The sequence below is a fragment of the Populus trichocarpa genome, chromosome 5 (assembly GCF_000002775.5).
Source record: "Populus trichocarpa isolate Nisqually-1 chromosome 5, P.trichocarpa_v4.1, whole genome shotgun sequence".
NCBI classification, from domain to species: domain Eukaryota; kingdom Viridiplantae; phylum Streptophyta; class Magnoliopsida; order Malpighiales; family Salicaceae; genus Populus; species Populus trichocarpa.
Window position 1 is genome coordinate 5702293 of NC_037289.2, and position 21485 is coordinate 5723777.

The window sequence follows — 21485 nt, forward strand, 5'->3', positions numbered from 1 at the left end:
AAAACATCTCAATCATCTTATGTATTAACAAAATAAAAATTAAATGAGAATAGGATAATATAAAAAAATATGAAAATAAAAAAATAAGATAAAAAAAGTCAATTAGTGTTAACTTTTTAAACCATAACTCGGGTTATAAGACCGAAAGCATTATATATGAAAAAATCATGAGGGTTAAAATAAAAAAAAAACAACACAAAAAAATCCAAAATAAAAAAATACAATAAAAATAATGAGTGTTAAAATTAAAATAAAAAATAAATCAAAAGGCAACAACAAATTTTAAATTTGAGAGTTAAATTGAAAAGAGTAAAAACATTAATAAAAAGACAAAAATCAAAAGAACAAATGCAAAAAAAAAAAAAAAAAAAAAAAAAACAAAAAATAAAAAAAAAAAAAAAAAAAAAAAAAAATTACAAAAAAAATACACTATAAACTTGAATTGAAATGTGAAACTAAAAACAATGAAATTTTCATAAAAGATTCAAGGAAAAAAAAAATAAAAGATCATAAAAATAAATATCAAATCTTAAACATCAAAATATAATATAAAAAAAATTCAACTGTTTTTTTACATTAAAAAACACTTATAGATGTAAATAAAAAAATTATGCACTTATCTAATTAAACAACCTAGTAACCATTGTGTAAAGTAATGAAAAAAAAATCATTAACAATAAAAAAAAATGAAATTGAGAAAACTAAGTGAAAAATAAATATCAAAATATCTAACATCACAATACGAGTAATTTACCTGGTTATATTTAATGAATTCTTCTATCAAAATAAATTTGTAATAGAAAAACACATAAAACTTTTAATAGAAACTGACACACACAAAACATTTATTGAACAATAATTAAAAAAAATAATGCAAGGCTACACATATAAAAAATCTTATAAAAAAATCAATATTAAAAAAAAAACAAATTTAATTGTATAAAATTAAGAAAAAATCACAAATGAATCATATTTACCTCTCTAAAAATTAAACACACTCAATATCATTTAAAAATAATCGTAATATAATTAAAACATAAACCAAAAGCTTATTTAAAAATATAAGCAAATAATGCATTATTTTTTAAAAAAACTGAAAATAAAAAAAAGGAATTAGGCCAAGTGTTGCCAGGCCTGGTAAACCGGGCCTCGTAACGCCTTGCCTAATAAAGCGCGCGGGCTTTTATTTTTAAAAAAAATTAATGGGGCGGACGACATATTTAAAAAAAAGGCGTGTCGCCTGCGAAACCTAGAATCCGGCCGCTGAGGTGACCGGAAAAAACGAGGTCCTTTGTTTCTTCACCTAAAATCTCATTTTCAACCCATTTTTGACCCGAAACACCTAGAAAACATCATACAGACCTTGTTAAACCAATCCATGACCACCAAAAAGCCAATAAACCACCCCAAAACCCGAAATCCACCTGAAAAAAAATTCTTCTTAAGCTCAAATTTGTTGTTTTAGGTGTTTTCAAGGTAAACAAACACCTAATTGTAACCCCCTTCATCATATGGAACCTTTTGACACAAAAATCTACCATTTTGGTGGTTGAAATCTTCCTCAGTAACTATTTTCTCTCTCTAAGATGGAATCTGGTGACTCCCTCTCTCTCCTCCCAATAAAAAAGACTAAAACAAGAGAAAAATAAAGTTAGGTATCAAAATGTATTGTTTTCAAATTCAAGGGACTTGTCACTTAATATCTAAATAACATAGGAGATTAAAATGAATGTTTTAACGAAACTTTCAACCCGCCCCCCATGTTACCTGAGATTTTTACTTCAGTCCCTTAGTTTTCAATTCAACCCTCCCTCCTAAGAAAATATGCTATTAGAGGGTAATTTGGGCTCAAAAGGTCAAAATTGCACAAAATAAAAGCTTGAGGATCAAAGTGAAAATTACAAAAGAAATGCACCGCTTCAATCCACAATGTATTGTGAGAGAGTGCGCATAGTGATTCTGGCATGGTGAAATGCTGATGTCTTTTAGTTATATTTAATGAAATTGCAGTAGTGGTTCATTTTCAAAGAGTGTTTATTTTTGTGTTTTAAAAATATTTTTGAAAAAAATTATTATTTTTATTTGAAATTATTTTTTTAGTATTTTTATATTATTTTGATGTGTTGATGTTAAAAATAATTTTTTTTAAAAAAAAATATTATTTCGATGCATTTCTAAGTAAAAAACATTTTAAATAGCAGCTGTTATCATAGTATCAAACGAGCTTAAAGTGGTTTTTGCTAGGAAATTTATTCGGTCTTTGTATTTTATAAAAAATATAATTTATTTATTATGATGAAAGACTTTTTTTTTAATTAAGTTTCTACATTATTATTTTTATTAGGGCTCAAAGATTTTTTATATATATATAATTAGAAACTTAATTATAAAAAATCTAATTATATTACATAATCATTACATCAAACCAAACTCTTTTGTATGCAAATACTTGTAATACAATGAATCATAATATATTATAGAAGAGTTACAAAAAAATCATATAATAGTTTCGTCACTTAAGTCTTCTGTAAACAATTATAACAAAATCTAAATAGTATGGAGAAATCACTGTAGATCAAAAGTACACAATTGTTCTTTTTATTTGTTGTTTGTCATATTAGACATGTTTTCCATACCCAAGTCCATTAGGTCCGGCGTGGAGAAAAAAGGAGAAAAAATAGAATTTCTATTAAAGCAATAACAAATTCATAAAACATAAAAAATGAACTATTTTAATAGGAAGATATGATTTGAATTTTTAGATCTAAAATGTAATATTAAATTTTTGTGATGATTTATGGTTTATAAATAATTTTTGAACTTGGATTTCTATTTAGGATACTTTAATGATAGTTTAAATATATTTTTTATAAAAAATAAAAAATATTATAAGTCTCAACATTTGAATTATCATCTGCTAAGATTCTGATAAGCACTACTCCTAGTCCATATATGAAATCTATAAAAAAATTTATTAAATAGGCTTGGACCCGAGCCTAGCACACCTAAACAAAGCTACTCAAGTCGCTTGGACCTGGAATATGGTTGCCACACCTAAGGTTTTTGGGTATAGCATGGTTGTCAGATCCAAGACGCTTGAAAACCATGCTATGATGCAAATTGTAACAAACCCAGTAATCCTAGTAGAGTTTATTGGGTTAAATTGTAACCTTTTAGGGTTGTGCGTGTCAGAGTTGGGTGGACAATTTGTTACTAGTGGAGCTTTTTTTTCCTCACTCCTCCCCTTAAAATGATAGTTTGGTCATCTTTGTTATTGATATTTCAAATTTAGTTCTTTTTTTTTGTTTATTCTTGGCCCTTTTATAAATATTTTTTTTTCAATTTTATCCTTTAATCCTAATTTGTCATATATTATGTTTTTCAATTTGATTCTTATTCTTTTGATTTTTAATTTTTTTTCTTGCCTCTTTTATAAAATTTTTCTTTTTTTTTCAATTTTATCCTTTTATTCAAATTTATAGTATATTGTTTTTACCAATTTGATCCTCATTATTTTGATTTTTTTTATTTTATTAAAGTTATTTTTCTTTTCAATTTCACCCTTCATTCAAAAATTTATTTTAATTTTATGTGTCAATTATGATTCTCATTCTTTTGATTATTTTTCTATCATTTAACTAAGTTGATTTTTCTTTTCAATTTCACCCTTCAATAAAAAAATTATTTTAAATTTTGCATGTCAATTTTGATCCTCATTCTTTTGATTATTTTTTTGTCCTTTTGCTAAGTTGATTTTTTATTTAAAATATAAAATTTATTTTCTATTATAATCTTGATCCTTAATATTCTTTTAATTGATGTTTTTTTCTTTTGAATTCTTTTGTATAATTAATTTTTTTTTTAATTTTACTTTTTAACATTTGATTGATTAGAAATTGAGCTTCATAATTTTTTTTTTCAAATAGGATCCTTCACATCTAGTAATTTAGATCATGGGTTTATAATTGTAAATTAACATAGGTTAACATTTTAAAAAAACCAATTTATTTAACTCTATATAACTCTTCTACTCGTAATTTTTTCTTTTTAAAAACAACATGTTTCTTGTGTCAAAGAACCATCTCAACCCAATAGCTTAAGCTGTTAGGTGAGATCCCAAGATATGATTTATATTATTCTCTAATACACCCTCTCAAGTGAAAGCCCTTTGGGCTTGAAACTTGCACAGGTCCACATTACCTTGTGCTTAATTTTTATCAAATAAATGGGGATGGTGAGATTCGAACTCGTGACCGCTTGGTCATCAAGGCTCTGATACCATGTCAAAGAACCATTTCAACCCAATAGCTTAAGCTGTTAGGTGAGATCCCAGGATATGATTTATATTATTCTTTAACATCCTGCAGCTGAAAATCTTTTTTTACACACAAAAAAAAAAACATATTCTGGTCTCGTGGCGTAACAAAAGTGACTAGGCAGCGGTGGAACACCAGTGCGGGGTGTTATTAAGCCTAGTGTATATTAGTTATCAGCTATGGAAGATTGGAAGTTTTAGAGAAAAAGATGGAGATGAAGGGTTGACTTTTGGCTTACTTTCCTTAAACACAACGTAACTAACAATGGTATAAATCCTCGAAGATAGATAAGTTTCCACCTTAGAGATGAAATATATAGTTGATCCTTCATTGGAGAGATATATATTCGTGATGAGGTTGTAAACCTACAGAACAAGTCCTCCATGCAGGTTATGGAGTCCCTATGGCTAAACAAAAAACAAAAAGAAACTGGGTTTTATAGCCCAGATAGGCTGACTGTATGTTTTGTAGATGAAGTGCAAGGAAAGAGGCAGCGATCATACGTTGGAAGAAGAAGAGAACACGCAAGTTGAGAGATTGTAACCCTTGACTTGATGACTCATGCATGGATGTTTATATAGCCACAAGCCACACCATCTTTTATGGAGATAAAGAAAGGGAGGGAAAACAGGCGGCGCCGATCTTAAAGTCTATAATAGGTGGTGGTTCCCTATCCATACAGAGGGAGAGGGAGGCGTCATACGGGCCATCCACTTGATATGAACATCCCCTACCGTTAGGTGCGGAGTTTTTTACAAGGCTAAGGAGAGCTGTAATTTAAATAATATTAAAAAAATTAATAGTTTTATTTTTATTTTTTACATTGTAAATCTAAACACTATCTACTTTCCCTTACAACACTAATTAATTAATTAATTAGCCGCTATTAGCCGCCTACTTAATTTCCCTTGCAATAACACTAATTAATTAGTTATATTTTACAATAAACCTATCTAAATATAAATAATTAATTAGTTCATATGTCCTCTAAGTAACTTGGAGTTTTAGTGTTTTCTTCTCAATAATATACAATTTTAACTTGGATTTTGAAGAAAAATCTATACAGAGAGCCGCAAGAATGTAAAATCATCAGGTAAGAATTTACAAGCTCTGACTTTTCATTTTGAATTCAATGTTTCACATTCATTACAGTAGATTGTTAGTAGAGTAAACAATATATTGTACCTTAGAAATGGACGGATGCTAACACACTAGTACTAATAATTTACTGGTTATTTCAAAGTTAAGTTCTCCAAATCTTCCAATAGTCTGCATCACTAGTTTATCCTTGTATATTATGCATTTCATGAATATTCTATTGTGGCATTAGTATTTTTAAGATCTCAGCTAGAGCATTATTAGATTGATGTTATTCATCATGAGAGCTTTCGGAATATGTATACCATTTCTGAATTATGTCGAGGATTAGCTGAAACAAATAAGTCGCAGCACTATCATTTGATTGACAGGTTGATTCGTCTTGTTTTGACTTTGCCCGTTTCCACTACCACTACAAAACGGACATTTTCAGCTATGAAACATGTTAAAATTGTGCTTCGCAATAAAATGAAAAATGAGTTCTTAACAGATTCTATGATGATTTACATTGAACAAGAGTTTGTTGAAGATATTGATTCGGATTCGATCATAGATGAATTCTATTCTACAAAACATCGAAGGGTACAACTTTGATAGTATAATTTATTTTTATTTTTATTTTTATTTTTATTTTATGTACTTTAATTTTATATATATATATATATATATATATATATATATATTGTGTTATGTATTTGAATTAAAATTTTATTGTTAACTTGATAAATTTATATATTCGAGTGAATAATTGATGTTAAAAAATAATTTATATATTTATATCATAACCAAGGACGTCAAGACTGGAAAATTTCATGGCTCCGCCCTGCCTAACATCATCATAGAAAGGATTTGCGAGTGTTTGATACTCGGCACAAACCATGCGGAGGATAGGTAGAGTATTCATTCAAGCATATGCCTTGTGTTGCTCGGTCAAATTGGACCGGTCAGGCAAGTCACCGGCCGGCCGGCTACTGATTCCACATGAGATTTGACGATGATACTGGTGAACTCATACAAGTGCATCTGAGGTACATGAGATCGTATATAAAATAATTTACGTAAAAAAAGAGTTTATTTATGATGGCTGATCAGAATCTCATTGCAACTAGCAGCAAATCCAAACAAAACTAATTAAGTTGGCATTAATTGGTGTATGGTGCTGTAAGGATCTTATTATTATAAATTTATACAGTCATGTAGAATCCTGGAGACCAAACAGGCCAGCAACTCCCTTACCCTCTTACCTCTCTTTCTCTCAAGATTTATATTTTAGTGAGAAGACACCAAAATAGCCAGCCCATTGGTCTTGAATGTCGAACTTGTGTTGAGGAATCAGGAGACAGGTCAAGGAAGATGAAAACTGTGACTCAATATACAGATCAGTGCTAAATGGCTGGTTTTATACAGACGCCATTCAAGATCTCTTGGTCGGTGCTTTCTTTTTCTTTCTTTTCTAATAAGGTTTTCTTCTTCATGTACGTAGTGCACATGTAATATTGATTGAAGTACTCTTGTATAGCTAGAATGCACATCTCTTATACCCTTCTGCGTTTCTCTGCTTTTCTTCTTCCATTTCGTGTTTTTTGTTCTTGGGAAAACTGAAACCAGTCAACTGCTGGTGGGAAATGGAAATTCTGCTAATATGGTCTGTTCTTGATATTTCTTTATTATGTTCTTCCACCAAGTTTATCCCTTCTTTTGTTTTTAATACAAGGATAGCCCCCAAGTTAATATTCAGTGCTTTTCTACCCGGATTCAATCCATCACTCATTACTCTTACTGGGTCTTGTTTCTTATTTGAATCAATAGTGAAAGCTAAAATTCCAGATTTGCGTGCTTTGCTGTATTTGATTTGAGATGATGATACAGGGGAGAGCTGATCATGAGTGTAGTAGCGGCAAGGACAGGGGAGAGTGCAAGAAAATAGGAGATGGAGGGTCAGAAGAGACTCTTTATGAGAATGAGGACTCCATATACACTCAATCTAGTCCTGAGACCATAGGTATTAGTTGGCTAGGGTATGGTCTCAGGCTCTCAGCCATTGAACATTCGAATCTGCAGAATTAGCAAGTCTATTTCACTGTACCCTTTTTGTTGATCCATCACCAAATCTCTTTCCATAGTGAATGATTTTCCAAATTGGTTCACCTGTTGTTTTTTGGAATTGAGGCGAGGGTAATAATGGTCTAAAATATGCGCAAGCCATCTGAGGATTAAATTTGGAATTTATTTAAGGAAAAAAAACAGAGGATGATGAAAATCATGAACTTAGAATTCCAAGATCGAGATTAATTTCTAATCTCTCCTTCTTGTGTTTTTGTCATTCGTTTGGGATGATGTTTTTAATCATTGCATAGGTTCTGTTTTTTCTCCATGGTGGCTTTTGTAGATCGTAATAGAAAACATAATATTAAAGCAGATGATCATGGGTGGAAAACAGATCCATGGCAGGGGAACGTGAATAGCTAGATAATATAGTTTTATCCATGGAGAGCACATTCATATAAAATTATATATAAAAAATCAAGATGTATCTTGAGCAAATTCTGAGGGGTGTAGCTCAACTGGTCAGGCTTTAAATTTGCTCTCTAGAGGTCATCAATTCGAGTCTCACAAACCTCAGGGCCACTAAAGGGATACATGATCGTTAACTTCAGGGCCCGTGGGACTAGTCGAGGTACGCGCAAGCTGATCCGGACACTCATGTTAATAAAAAAACAAAAATGAATAATGAGTAATTTTATATTTGAATAAATATAAAATATAATTAAACATAAAAAAATTATTGGTGCATACAATACACCTACCATGTGAGAGGTGCTAATGCTTTTCTAGTGACATATGCAACACTTCCTAACAGTAAAAGATGCCCTTCCATTAAGTCATTAGAAGCACAACAACATTTTTTTATTTTAGGTGGCGTGTATGGTAGTTAGTGAAATAATTTTTTATCATTTCTTTTTATGCCCCTTGAAATTTTTGCTGACCAAACAAAATTTCAAAGTTATCTCTTTATTTACAAGGATTTTAACTTCTGTTATTATTATTTTATTTTTATGTTTTTACTTTGTTTTTTTATAAAATTGTAATTTGTTTTTAATTTGGTTTTGATTCTTTTGATTAGTTTTTTCGGTTCTTTTGTAAAATTAATTTTACTATTCAATTTCATCCTTGAACCGAAAATTTATTTTGATTTTTTATTTTAATTATTATCCCCATTTTTTTTTGGGACCTTTTTAAAATTTACTTGTAGGACTATGTTTATGTGTTATTGATATTTTTAATTATACCTTATCGTATATGAACCTAATGAATTAATCATATTATAACATAATCTCCTATTTGTAATTTTGATATTATTTATTCTTTGAGTTGTGAAAACCCCATCATTTTATTTCAAGTATACAGTATGTGTTCCCTAATAAAATATAAACTATCAAGAAGGTTTCTTGTCTATAATCTAAGTTGGTATATCCAACACTTCTCCGCATGGGCTTCCTTATTTTGATACTCATCTTGTAAATATCATCTATAATACCATGGATAACTTGATCTTTGCCATTACATTAATTTCTTAAGTTATTCTTTTAGGATGACATGTACATGCATGCATGCATGCTAGTATACAGAGATTGTTTGCATGCATGCATACTATGATCTGGTATACTGAGATTGTTCTTAAGTGATTGGTAAAAGCTCTCGTCCCAACTGCGCTAACACTAGCAATTATAAATGGTCACTTCTGCAGAATGAGAAGAACAGGAGCACATTAACCATTACAATGATACGTATGCAGCCTAAAAAGTGATAGATTCAGAAGCCTTACAAAGAGACATGAAATTTGTAAAGCTAACATAAACTCTCTTCAATTTCCAATACGCGAGTCCATATAACTCAGACCCTGTTGTGGAAATTTCCAACTGGATAAATCTCTAGATTCATACTTCACGAAAAAATAGATTACATTATATTATATTGCAGTATATGGACATACCACCTCGTGGAATTATGATGGAATGCTTAACTACGTACAAGCGTTGATAATATGTGGTTGCTGATGGTTCTATAGCAGAAGAACAGCATTATTAGTGATAAAATTAAAATCCTAAGCCAATCTGAAGTGACCAGTTATGTGCTTAGATGCTTTAGAAGCCTGTGATACCAGAACACCTCAGAAGTTGATGCTTAACTAATGGACAATCACTTACGGATGATAATCCAGGAGTGCAGAAGAAAAATTTTTACAAAAATAATAATAATAATAATCCACTGTATTTTACTTCTTCCAAATTAGGATCCAGTCTACTCTACATCTCTTAGCAGAGCAGAGGCTAAGAAAATACAATTAGACTGATTTACATGAGAACCTCCAAATAAAATATGTGTTTGAAGCAAATATCATAGATGTTTCTACAAACCCATTTTGAAGTTTTGAACCTGGAATCAAGTTCAGAATTATAATATCCTCTAGGATTCTCATGAGTTTCAGCGTAAGCTGATTCAGCTGAATCTTTGAAACTTACTAGTAAGAGTTTCTAATACAGGCTAGTTCTGATGGCTTGCTTTGTATGCTTTTCTCACAGGAATTAAGATTTCTGAAAAAAATATTAAAACTCTAGACAAGAAATTGTCGACCCAACGTCTTCAGCAAAGAAATATAATTTGAGTTATTGCTACCACCAGGATATCTATCATTCTCTTAGCTATCACTCCTAGAGAAGATATCATTTAGAACAAGTTTAAGTGATAGCTGCCAGCTTCCCCAGCAACTCAAGTCATTGAGCACGGCCAGCATTCAAATTTGCATTCTTAAGGTCTTTGTCAGTCAGCTTTTATTGGCAATTTCTATCATAATAAGAATTAATTATCACGTTCCACCACCTACATTGAGTGTGATATTAAATTTCCAAGAATAACTGTGAATATATGTACATAGCTGGAGAACTACAAATAGAGAGAGCTTGAATGAAATTGAGATTAAGAACCATGTGCAACTAGTATTTGGTGTAATCTATATGTAGTCTCTTAGCTGAATAGACAATCTTCCTGTCCTCCGCTCAACTCTATTGCAGCTGAATGTTTGTGCGGAACATCATATAAGAAAACACACAGCTCACTGCAGATAATCCCTTGCAAGTCACTTTGACCATCTCTGTTTTATGGTAATTCCACATGGTGTTCGATGCTTTATTCCTGAAAAGTTTGCTCAAAAAAGTAGATTTCACTTGTTAAAGCACTTGGGTAAGTACCATAACGATCTGTTCAGGCTGTTTCACTAGAAAATGACAAGAGAGGAGGGATGGATGAAGGACGCAATTGAATTGATGAAAAAAAGGTCTTAATTGAAGAAGAAAGAAAATCACTCAGCAACCCATGTTTCGTATTTATGCAAGTCCTTCTCTATGTCATCTGATCTAGTCTCGCTCATTGTACAATTTTGTATCAAAGTAAGAACACCTAGAGAAAGATGCACAATACAAGAAAGTGTACTTACTTAGGTTAAGCAGTTCCTGTTATCAACCTTTCCTGTTGATCTAACCTTTTCACCTTTATAATGCCAAAGAGAACTTGGAAACTGAAAAATGCACAAAGGATGGATGCTGCAGTGGCTGGTACCTAGGAAAGATGACACATTTAAACAAATGATTATTCAAGATCAAGAAGAAAGATGCAAAATAATGCCATAGCAAACACAAATTACTGCTTATGGCTTACTCGAATGGAGTTGAGAAATAAAATCGTTGCAAGGTTAATTAGACTTCCAGCAGCTACAGCCTGTTGATTGGTTAAAAAGGATGTTACCAACAATTACAAATTCAGATCCAGACACATCGCAACATATTACATAAAATATTTATGTTTCAGTATCAACTCCATAAAATATTTATTTTTCTGTAAAACTAACAAAAAAAAATACATACAAGCATGGTTCTTGTGTTTCAACTTAACCAATGAAGTGGCAGGCAAGCCAACTATAATTCTAGACAAGCTAAAATGCCATAAATGCACGAGTTCACTGATTGAATTTTCTTTGCTATACATGCAAATTCAGTATTTTTTAAATGCAGAAACAGCATTGATGGTGAAAATGTTAAAGATAACAATCTTGTTCAAGCTTCTTGACAAAAAATCACAACCAAGGTAAATTCCTCTATCACTATTTATACAAGTTCTTGGCATGATTGGAAACATGTGTCATGTCCTGAAGCAACTAACATGCAAATTTTCAACAGAAGCATAGTTCAAATATGTTAAACCATGAATAGTGCATTCAATGATAAATGAGGAAATATTAACATTGCGTTCAATGAAACCTAAATGAAAGATAAACAAGAATTCGATGAGCATGATTTCCCCAAAGTCATAAGACAGATTAACTTACACTCCCTACTGTCTTCTGAACAGCTGCAACACGCTGGAATGCCCTCTCAGCCTCCAGAGTTCGAACTCGAAGCTTCAAATCACCTTGCTCCTGCAATGTAGGGTTGATTGCTAAGTAACAAGTATGGAAGAGTGGAATCCACAGGCTTGCTATGAAGCAGTAGAATCATTAAAATACTCAAATTAAAAATACACAAGGGACTCCTGAATCCTACCAGTCGTTGGATAGTTTCAGCAAGCTTTTGAACTCTATCAGCCTGTCTAAATAAGTTGTGGAATGCACGAGACTGCCTGTCCCACCTCTTTCTGAAGTCCTGAAACATTTACTGGATTGGTTATGAAAATAAGACCACATATTATGTTCAATGCACAGGGTTAGACTACAGTAAGATGGTCCTACTTCAAGAGAACTAAACAGAAAAATAAAATCTCTACCTTCAAGAGAACTTCAACTCCAGCTTCACGAAATCTTAGCAGCTCGAGTGCATAGCTGAAAGATAAGGCATGCAGGATATGTTAGGCATACAATTTACATACCCGACCTAATTTTAGAAATCTCCTAAGAACATTTAGAAAATTGCAGCAGTAGCTGCATCACTCACGGTTTGGCAATCTCAGTAATATCAAACCGAGGGTCAAGGCCTTTCCCAATGCCATCCAATACTGCAGAGAAAATAATTTCTTGTCTACTGTCAATGTTGCGCATAGCATTGCATAACAATGATCCCACCAAATTACAGTACTTCACCTGAAAATGCTCTCACAACAAATGTGAAAGTGGCAGGAAAACGGAAAGGTTGATCTGCTGCAATGGATAATAAATCTTCCCCTGTTAAGAGAGTGTAGCATTATGAGCTGCAGTTTTCTAAATGTTTGTGGAAATGAGTTGAAAGCTACGAAGTGCAATATCTTATCCAAACTAGATAATTTGCACAATCAATTGGACAACGAAGTTCAATGGAAGAGCAGGTGTATCCTCTACTAAGACTTGAATTTAAGTATCCCAGATTGAGAAACAACTTCAACTCATCTAAACCTCTATCCAAAACTAGTTGGGGATCCATATCCTAAGATTGAGAACAAAGAAAGGAAATTAAAACAAAGAAAACTTGAATGATAAGTGTTAAACTAATAGACACCTATTAATTGTATGTATATATTAACAACAGTTGCTTTTGTGCAGATGCCAACAGAAAGTGAGAAGCTATCACCACCTTCCTATTTGGAAATATATTTTACTAATATTAGATACCAATATATGTAATGGGCATTTCCATGACTTCAGTCAAAGAATTTGGAAACTCAAATATAGAACAACACTATAGAAATTACCTATTGCAGCCAGACGTTGCTTCTTTTTCTCCATCTTTTCCTCCTTGGTCAATTGTTTTTTAAATCCAAGTTCTGTTGTTGCCATTTCTCTCTCTCTTCTTTGAGCAGCAAGACGCTCTTCAAAACTGCCAAACTTTGAGGTTAGAATTTTGTGTTTAGAGGTTGAACAAAGAAGCATCAATACATCACTTATTAGATTATCCTAAGGTAGTTTCAACATTCCCACTTTGCTTCACTGTGCAACCTATCAAAGTGTCAGTAAATTGACAGGCTTTTTGGCATCACAGTATATGTGATTCAAAATGAATGCCCAGCTTCTCTTCTTGGTCTCTTGTAATGACTGTCCCGAGTTCCACTTCATCAGAGAATGCCACAATCTTAAGAACCTCCCTCTCAATTTTTCAATTCAATATCCACCTTGGGACCTTGAAACAAGGGCATGATGGAAAAGTTATGCCTTCTTCCACCAAATGAGACAATCATCTGTCATTTACACTTGATCTCTGATATTTCTCATACCAGCTGAGCAGCTAAACCTTAATAACAGTAAAGACAGGAGCAATACTTCAGTCAAGATCCTCTCTCCTTGTTCAATCTGGGCTAGAGACTCAACCCTTAATCTATCTAAGCCATCAGCCTAGGTTCCTTCTTCTGTTGATCAGCCGAGCCTCTAACCTATCCTTGAACTTCCCACCTTGGAAGATTTTGTAAATTCGTTGGAGTTGAATTATTATTCATTATTATAGGAATAGAATGGCACAGACAACTTTGAGCAGAATTTTCTTCCTACCAAGAAAAACTTTTAGATGATCCCTATGTGTTCTAATTTAGCATCCGAAAGTGTCTACAATTACCAATAGCCTTATCCTCCCTCATAATATTTATTTTTGTCTTTGAGATTGTTCCAAATGCTACCCAAATCAGCAGATGAGGAATTAGTCAAAACTACCCAATGTCGTATTTTGAATAAATAATAAAGATAGTGATAACAATAAATGAAAGATAACCCAACCAGTTATCCTTTTCTTTCAAAGCACCTGTTGAGGAAGAATTGTGCAGTTCGTCTGACAGCTGTCATGTCTCCAGTAGGCACAAGGACACCCATTTGTACCATTGCCTCAAGGACCTGCACTAGCATAGAAATCCATCAGACCATGTGAACTGTGGCATGCTAAGTTTGTCAAATAAGAAAAGGGAAACCTGGCCCCATGGACCACCATACTTAAGACACACAATCACCTTATCTGGATCCTTTTCATAAACCCCATAGAATGTTTCCAGCAACCCTTCTCGAATGTTTGGACTGATACTGCAATATGCAAAGGCAAAGGACAGTCATCATTTGAAATTCGATAATGGACTTGGTTGGTATACTAATTGAAGGTAGCCAGAAGAGGACCAAAGAGTACCTTCCCATCATTCCAAAATCATAAAAGATCAACCTTCCCCCATTGACATCATCAACAGCAATATTTCCTGGATGCTGCAGAGAAATAAATGAGATCTAGTCACATACTCAACGAACTTCAGATGCCTTCAAGGAATCATGAAATAGAAGGATCACATATCCCTCATCTTTAAAATGAGAAATAATCATAAAACAATTTTAGGAAGGCTTTGAGAACTCTGATTATCAACACATGTCAAAGCTGTTAGATTGTATCCAAACTTTCCTTTATTGTTCAAAAGGACATTCTTTTTCCATTTGATTGGACCAGAAATTTATTGGCACAGCCACCATGGAATGTAGCTTCAACGTGTTTAGGATGCACGTGTCAAATACAGTGACTACATCTGCTTTTGGTCTAATTTACCTCTCTCTTCTATGAGGTTTCAGATGAAGTTCAATGACCTCTCCATGTCCCACTTTCTCTGTGATGAGTGTGAAATCAATTTCTAATTCTAGATGTCTCTGACATCCCTCCATATTTCAAATGCAGAATCGTCTTCACATGCAAGCACTAAATTAAAATCATATCTGTTTCATGATTCAACTCAAGACACTATCCATATTCATGCAACATCATTTTAAAAATTAATGATGCTATTATTTTGAATTAAGGGAAACAAAAGCATGTCAAAGAAACTCTAAATCCTATCAGCATCAAGTAAGGTAACCTATGATACACTGCAGTCAGAAAATTAAAAACCCCTCTTCAGATGACTATCGAGCATCACCTGCTGAAATTTTGAAACAACAATAAATAAGACTTCTAAGAACATTTTCTCATGAAAATTGAGATTTCAGGTCAATGCATGTCGATCACACCTCAAGATGCAAGGCATACGGTTAATCAAGCTTTTCATCCAAGGAATCTAAAAACCTTGCACCTTCAGCATCTCCAGCAGAATTTTCTAGATCTCTGTTTTTTTTTTCTTTTTTTTACTTAGGAGGTAAGCCTTTCAATAAAGACCTTACATGCCCTTGAAATAATTTGTGTGTATCCTCATATGAAAGTACAGTAAGCTCAGAATTCAGGTTCACTTTCTCAAATAATTTTGTCATACTGAGAATCCTAAATAGCAAATATTTCAATTACCAATAAAAACTGAAAATGGCAGTAAACTCACAGGGTCAGCATGGAAGAATCCATGAGATAGAATTTGTTCCAAATAAGATTCAACCGCATATCGTCCCAATCTGCAAAGCATGATAAAGATGAAGATTTTTAGCTGACAATAAAGTAATTTTTTGACTATACTAAATCACACAAGTACAAGCACCGAAAGGACAAGAGTTAAAGGTACAATGTTAATATGATTTCACCAAGCTTAGGCATGTTTGGGAGTGTAGTTGCAGCTGCTTTTCAAAGTGTTTTTCATGCCGAAATGCATCAAAATGATGTTTTTTTATTTTTTAAAAATTATTTTTGAGATCAGTGCATCAAAATGATCCAAAACATAGCCAAAAAAATTAATTTTTTGCAAAAAAAAAATTTGAATTTTTTAGAAACACGACCCACGTTTCCAAACACTCCCTTAATAGCAGGAGATTATCTTAACCTTTTGCGATCAACACCCAATTGATCTAAAGCTTGAATTTTGTTTATTTTGATCCCTGGGACATACTCCATTGTCAGAATCTACATTCAGATGAATAAATAAAGGAGCAAGAGGTTACAAATAACTTTAGAAATAGTGTTTTATAAGAAAAAAATAGTGCTCAAGTTCATAATTAGAACCTGTGGAGTGGTGTATTCCCAATTTATTGTTGGGACTTTTACATATTCCATCTTTTTGAAATTACTTGCAAACAGTTCTGCATTAGCAGCTTCCTTAGTATAATCAATCTCCTGAAAATGTCAAATACTATTAGCCGTTGCAATCAGAAAACTGAACTGTAATGCAGCTCCATAATAAATTATGTTAATGACCCCTAGGCACAAGACCTGCAAGTTAAACCATAATTAAATTTAAAAACTTAAATTTACAATTTTATTGAATTTCTTTGAAGTAGAGAAAATTAATCTAAAAAGGCATTACTAGTCATTTTGTACTTGGTTGCATGCTGTTAGAGCTCATTTATATGGTTAAATCATAGGCTGCATGTATTTGATCACTCATTTCTTGAGGTCTTCCCTTTTATCTCCCTACTCATCCATGTCACTTATCCTGACTTTAAGTAGACTAAAGATTGTGAAAATCTTGTTTCTTGAAGCATGACCATCCTAATGTTCATTTAATTTGCAACTCTATCCCAGGCATGTGTTTGATTGCAACAAAAACCAACATTAAATGAGGGGCTTCCCTTCTGTCCTCCTACTCATCTATGTCCCACATCCTGATTTCAATTTGACTAAGATAGTGAGAATGTTGTTTCAAGAAGCATGACCATCCTAGTGCTCAATTCATTTCAAATTTATCAAAAACCTCAATGCTTAACTTACAACACCAACTTAAGGAAAAAACATTAATTATTGCAAACAGAAAAACTTTGACTTGGGAAATTGGAGTAAAAGAATAGATGCCACTTGTTTTTTTCTGAGCAATCAGGAAGATGAGGTCATAAAGGGAACACTGCTACCTGATACAAGACACTTGCACATTCATCATATATTGCAACCCAGTCCCTCTTTGCACCATCTGACTTTGGGTCAATCTTTTGAAGATATTCAGCTATTACCTGGAAACAATCAGCAACTAGGCGATGCTTCATATATCTCAGACTTTTAAACCCTCATGACCCCACCAAAAGTGATGCAAGGAATTTCTAAAGTACAAAGGAAACTAACCCTCAGGTTTTTTAGGTCAATATCAAAAAGATCCTTGAGACCAGGTCTTTGGACTTTAATCACAACTTCCTGTCCTTTCAATCTTGCACGGTGAACTTGACCTCCATTAAGAAACAGGGGGGGAGAGGGAAGAACAAGAAAGAAATTGCAACGTTAGATATTTCTTTCTTATCATCAATTGCATCACAGAAAACAAATGTCAAACGGCAAATTGCAAAAGTTTCCCCATCAAAAAACAACCAAAATGAAATAACAATTACCAAGACTTGCGGCAGCTATGGGTTCGTAGTCAAATTGATCAAAGATATCATCCACTGGAGCTCCAAGCTCTTCCTCAACAATAGAAACAGCAGTCTCTGATGGAAATGGAGGAACTTGATCCTGAAAGAATACATCAATTTAGACCATCCCAAATAAATCACGAACTCCAAAAAAATGGACAATAGAAGAAAATTGAACCAACTGAAAAATACATACAATGAGAAGCCTTTTTTGCTAAGAAGGTTTTTAGGAGTGTGGTAACGGTTGTTTTTCAAAGGGTTTTTCACTCAGAAATGCATCAAAATAATGTTTTTTCATTTTTTAAAATTCATTTTTGACATCAGCATTTCAAAACGATCCAAAAACACTAAAAAATATTAATTTAAAGCAAAAATAAAATCAAATTTTGATGAAAAGCAGGTTGAAACTCAATGTCAAACACCCAATATCAAAAGAAAAGTCTTGACCTGAAGCTCAGACAATTGATCAACATATTCTTGAGCAAGAATATCCACTCTTGTAGAGAACTGCTGACCAATTTTTATGAATGTTGGACCTAATCTTAATATGCTTTCCTTTAACCACTTGGCAAGGGCCTTCCTCCTTGCAACTTTTTTCTCCTTTGTCATTCCTCCTGCATATTTTCATTTGTATAATCAGACCGACCAGCAGAGGAAAAAAAAAGAAGGGAAAACTTAGCAAGATAAGTCTAGAGGCTGATCATCCTGATAAATTAACAATTTCCGTAAAACTCATGGGTTATTGAGAGCTCCAGTCACACAAATCAGACATGAAGTACAAATACAAGAGCAAAAAAATGCAAAAACTACACGATGATGATTCAAAATTTAAATTATATTTTCTTACCACTAAACCAATACCAATCAACTAGAAATCACTTACCCTGGTAAGAGAATTTTTGGCTGTTCAGCCAAGCCTTGAAGATAAATGTTAAAACAAATCCCCATATTTCCAAAGTCCTTTGTATTGTTGAGTAGGTCTTGAATCTACTCCAACGCCCTCCAGGTACAACAGAAACCTGCAAGACCATGAATTGTCATCCCAAACAAACAGTGTTTCAGAACCCAGATTTCATGGGAAATGCAATTGTGCTCAGCCATGAGGTGGTAGCACGATGAAGCCTGAATTAAATAGCGGGATATACTATTGAGGTAATTCTATCTCCATGACCTCTGGTAAGACCATACAGGACTAGAAACTTGCAAAGACAACATATCCAGAAATGAAAAGCTTGCAATCTTGCTCAACTAAAGTTTCTCAGTCATTCTCCTATCACAAAGCCTCATGTCTTGCTTAACAACAAACCAGATCCCTTCCGTCAGAGTTGCTACTGGCTCAACTTTATTCTCCGATGCTTGAATTACCATCCTAAGAAAGATAATCTGCTGATAAACAGCCAACTGGTAGGACACATTTCCTAAAATGGACATTAATCTCAAGTTCTCCAGGAATCCACTCATACTTGTGTCATGTTATATCTATGATACAAAGGGAAACTATGGACTAAGCGTACAAGTATTACTAACAAGTGACGATGCATGCAAGATTACTATTTATAAACCAAAATGATGGTATTCCCCCTTTTTTTTCCTTTAGATTGAGAGATCATTGGTGCTTGCTCTTCCTTCCCTTGACCCTCTCAGTCCAGGTACGAGCAAAACTTTAATCAAGATTGCTTAGCACAACACAAAGTAAGAAGTTAAACTAGTTAGTTAGCGAAAATCTGTTCTTTCTTTAACTAAATTCAAATCAAGCACGTAAATTCTAAGACCCATTTATTTCCTATGAAACAAAACAATCAAGCAAAACTTCTTTAAATGATGAAAATAAAAGAAATAAAACCTCAACTTGTTGACCAGCACGCTTAAACCAAGCCTCTTCTTTCCCAATTTCCTCTATCCTCTTCTTCCTTCCATCCTCCTTCAACCCTTCCTTTTCCTCCTCCCCCACAATCTTCGCCGTCGCCGTGGCTGCCACACCATTTCCATTCGCATACTTCATCAAACTCCCATTACTACTACTCTCTCCCTCCTCCACACTCACAACTCTACCATTTACATACCTCTCCACTGATCCATTCACTCTTCCGTTCCCATTTCCATTCAGTTCTTTCAAAATTTCTCGCTCTCTCTCATCGATCACTGCAGTATCCTCACTCAAAGCTCGAACCACTGGAGTCCGAAGAGGAATATTGAATTTAAGTTTTTTACTAGAAACATTTAGTTTAGAAAGAGAGTGTCTAGAGAGAGGAAGTAGGTGGTGGTGATGTTTCCGAGTTCTGGTTTGTGGAGAGATGAAAGTGAGCTCTGGCAGGGGTAAAGAAGAAGCCATCAATGGAGATTTTGATTTTATTATTTCAAATCAAAACCCCAATCTTCATTTATTTTTTTATTCTTTTCTTGTATAGAGCGTGTTTGTGCTCAAGAGATTTGTGGTATGAGAATGAAGCAGAGGGGAGTCTGGACAAGGAGAAGAACAAGACATGGATGGAGTGTGTTTTTAATAGGAAAAAAAAAAATTATTGTAGTGGTACTCTTAATTTGAGAAACTACATATCAGTCTCTCAACTCTTCATATAGTTCAATTGTATCCTAAAATTGAGAGACATTGTCCTAAAACGAAATGCTATAATTAACAAAATCCGTTATTAGGGTTGATGTGTGTGTTTGAATTAGGAGCATTTTATTTAAGGTATGGTGATGGAAATATGATACCATATAAAAGCAGCAGCAACTATAAGTGATAAAAAAATTAAATTTAATTAATTAGAACCAATTAATTATAAGAAATTCTTATATGATTGCTAGTAGAATCGGAAAATATCACGTGTAAATATATTAAATAGTGGAGTTTATGATTTTAGAGAGGAGTTTTCTGAATAATCCTGGACTTTGAAGACCTAATTGAAAGTATCTGTGTAGTTAGATGGCGGTTTTATAGTTTTCCATGAAATTAGGAAGTCGTGTAAAAGACAGGGAGGGAGGGAGGGAGGGAAAGGGGTGGAGGAGGGGAGGACACGTGGCAAGCAGGAAGATGAGAGTTGGGAGATAGCGCGGTTCTTATTGGGTGAGAGAGCCACAAAAGGATAATTTTGGCTTTGGAGGTGTTTTTTGGACTCGTTTCGGCCTACGTGTCTTTCGTTAAGGATTTTTTATTATTTTTATTTGACAAGAAATAATCTAGGTATTTTTATTATATTTAGGCAAAAGGTTGCCGGTCCCAATTCGGGTCAAGTTCGTGGATGATATGCTTTTGCTGTCCCGAGTTATAGCGTAATGGCAAAGAGCTTGAGATCTGTACAATAGGTTTTGAGTTCGAGTCAGGTTGTGCATCTCTTGTAAGAGCCTGGAACAGCCAGGGTTTTACTCGCTCACCTAAACCTACAAAATACGCTTTCCGGAAGGTGGAGTTTCCTCGAATCTAAAAAAAAAAAAAGATATGCTTTTGCCCTTCTTTTTTTTTGTGTGTGTTTTCCTTTTTCCTTCCAAAGAAAATGTCACCCTTTCACCATTTTGGGTGCAAGATGATCTGTTTTTTTAATTTATTCTTTTTATTTATGGTATTCAACTTGGTTTGGTGAATGAAACCAGCAGCAAAACACTTATTGCAAGGTCTCTAGACACGAATGCTTGTAACCATGATTTTGGGTTGTTTTTGAAAAGTTTAAGGCAGCATTTGTTATGCAGCAACACCGTATTTTTTTTAAAAATAAAATGTTTTATTTATATCAAATTTTTTTATTTTAATGTGCTGATAACCTCATAACATGGCCTAGTTAATTGAATTTTTTGTATTTTAATTAAAAAAATTAATTCAAAATAAAACCAAACCCAGTTCAGCTTCA

General features: G+C 33.3%; 1 protein-coding gene and 1 long non-coding RNA gene across 6 annotated transcripts; one reads left to right on the top strand and one right to left on the bottom strand.

Annotated features, from left to right (window-relative positions):
• Window positions 1-6231: 6231 nt before the first annotated feature.
• On the top strand, window positions 6232-7713 carry LOC112327450 (uncharacterized). The gene is made up of 2 exons (XR_002981651.2): window positions 6232-6841; window positions 7284-7713. It is a non-coding gene; the product is annotated as an uncharacterized LOC112327450 (long non-coding RNA).
• A 2565-nt stretch (window positions 7714-10278) lies between these two features.
• On the bottom strand, window positions 10279-20121 carry LOC7486330 (protein ACTIVITY OF BC1 COMPLEX KINASE 8, chloroplastic). Of its 5 annotated transcripts, none has more exons than XM_024601681.2 (21): window positions 19490-20121; window positions 18524-18659; window positions 18088-18254; window positions 17620-17740; window positions 17360-17460; window positions 17152-17250; window positions 16310-16420; window positions 16131-16210; window positions 15699-15768; window positions 14537-14610; window positions 14367-14436; window positions 14165-14253; window positions 13128-13252; window positions 12544-12624; window positions 12398-12458; window positions 12231-12285; window positions 12011-12109; window positions 11797-11886; window positions 11130-11189; window positions 10909-11030; window positions 10279-10607 (listed from the first exon to the last, which is right to left on the bottom strand). In XM_024601681.2, the coding sequence occupies exons 1-20, from the start codon at window positions 19970-19972 to the stop codon at window positions 10914-10916; spliced, it is 2289 nt and encodes a 762-aa protein (XP_024457449.2). In that variant the 5' UTR covers window positions 19973-20121; the 3' UTR covers window positions 10279-10607; window positions 10909-10913. The 5 variants fall into 5 exon arrangements, with proteins under 5 accessions (XP_024457449.2, XP_006382921.3, XP_002307123.4 ...); XM_006382859.3 differs by having other exon boundaries at window positions 19484-20120; XM_002307087.4 differs by having other exon boundaries at window positions 10279-10689; window positions 19484-20120.
• Window positions 20122-21485: the final 1364 nt, after the last annotated feature.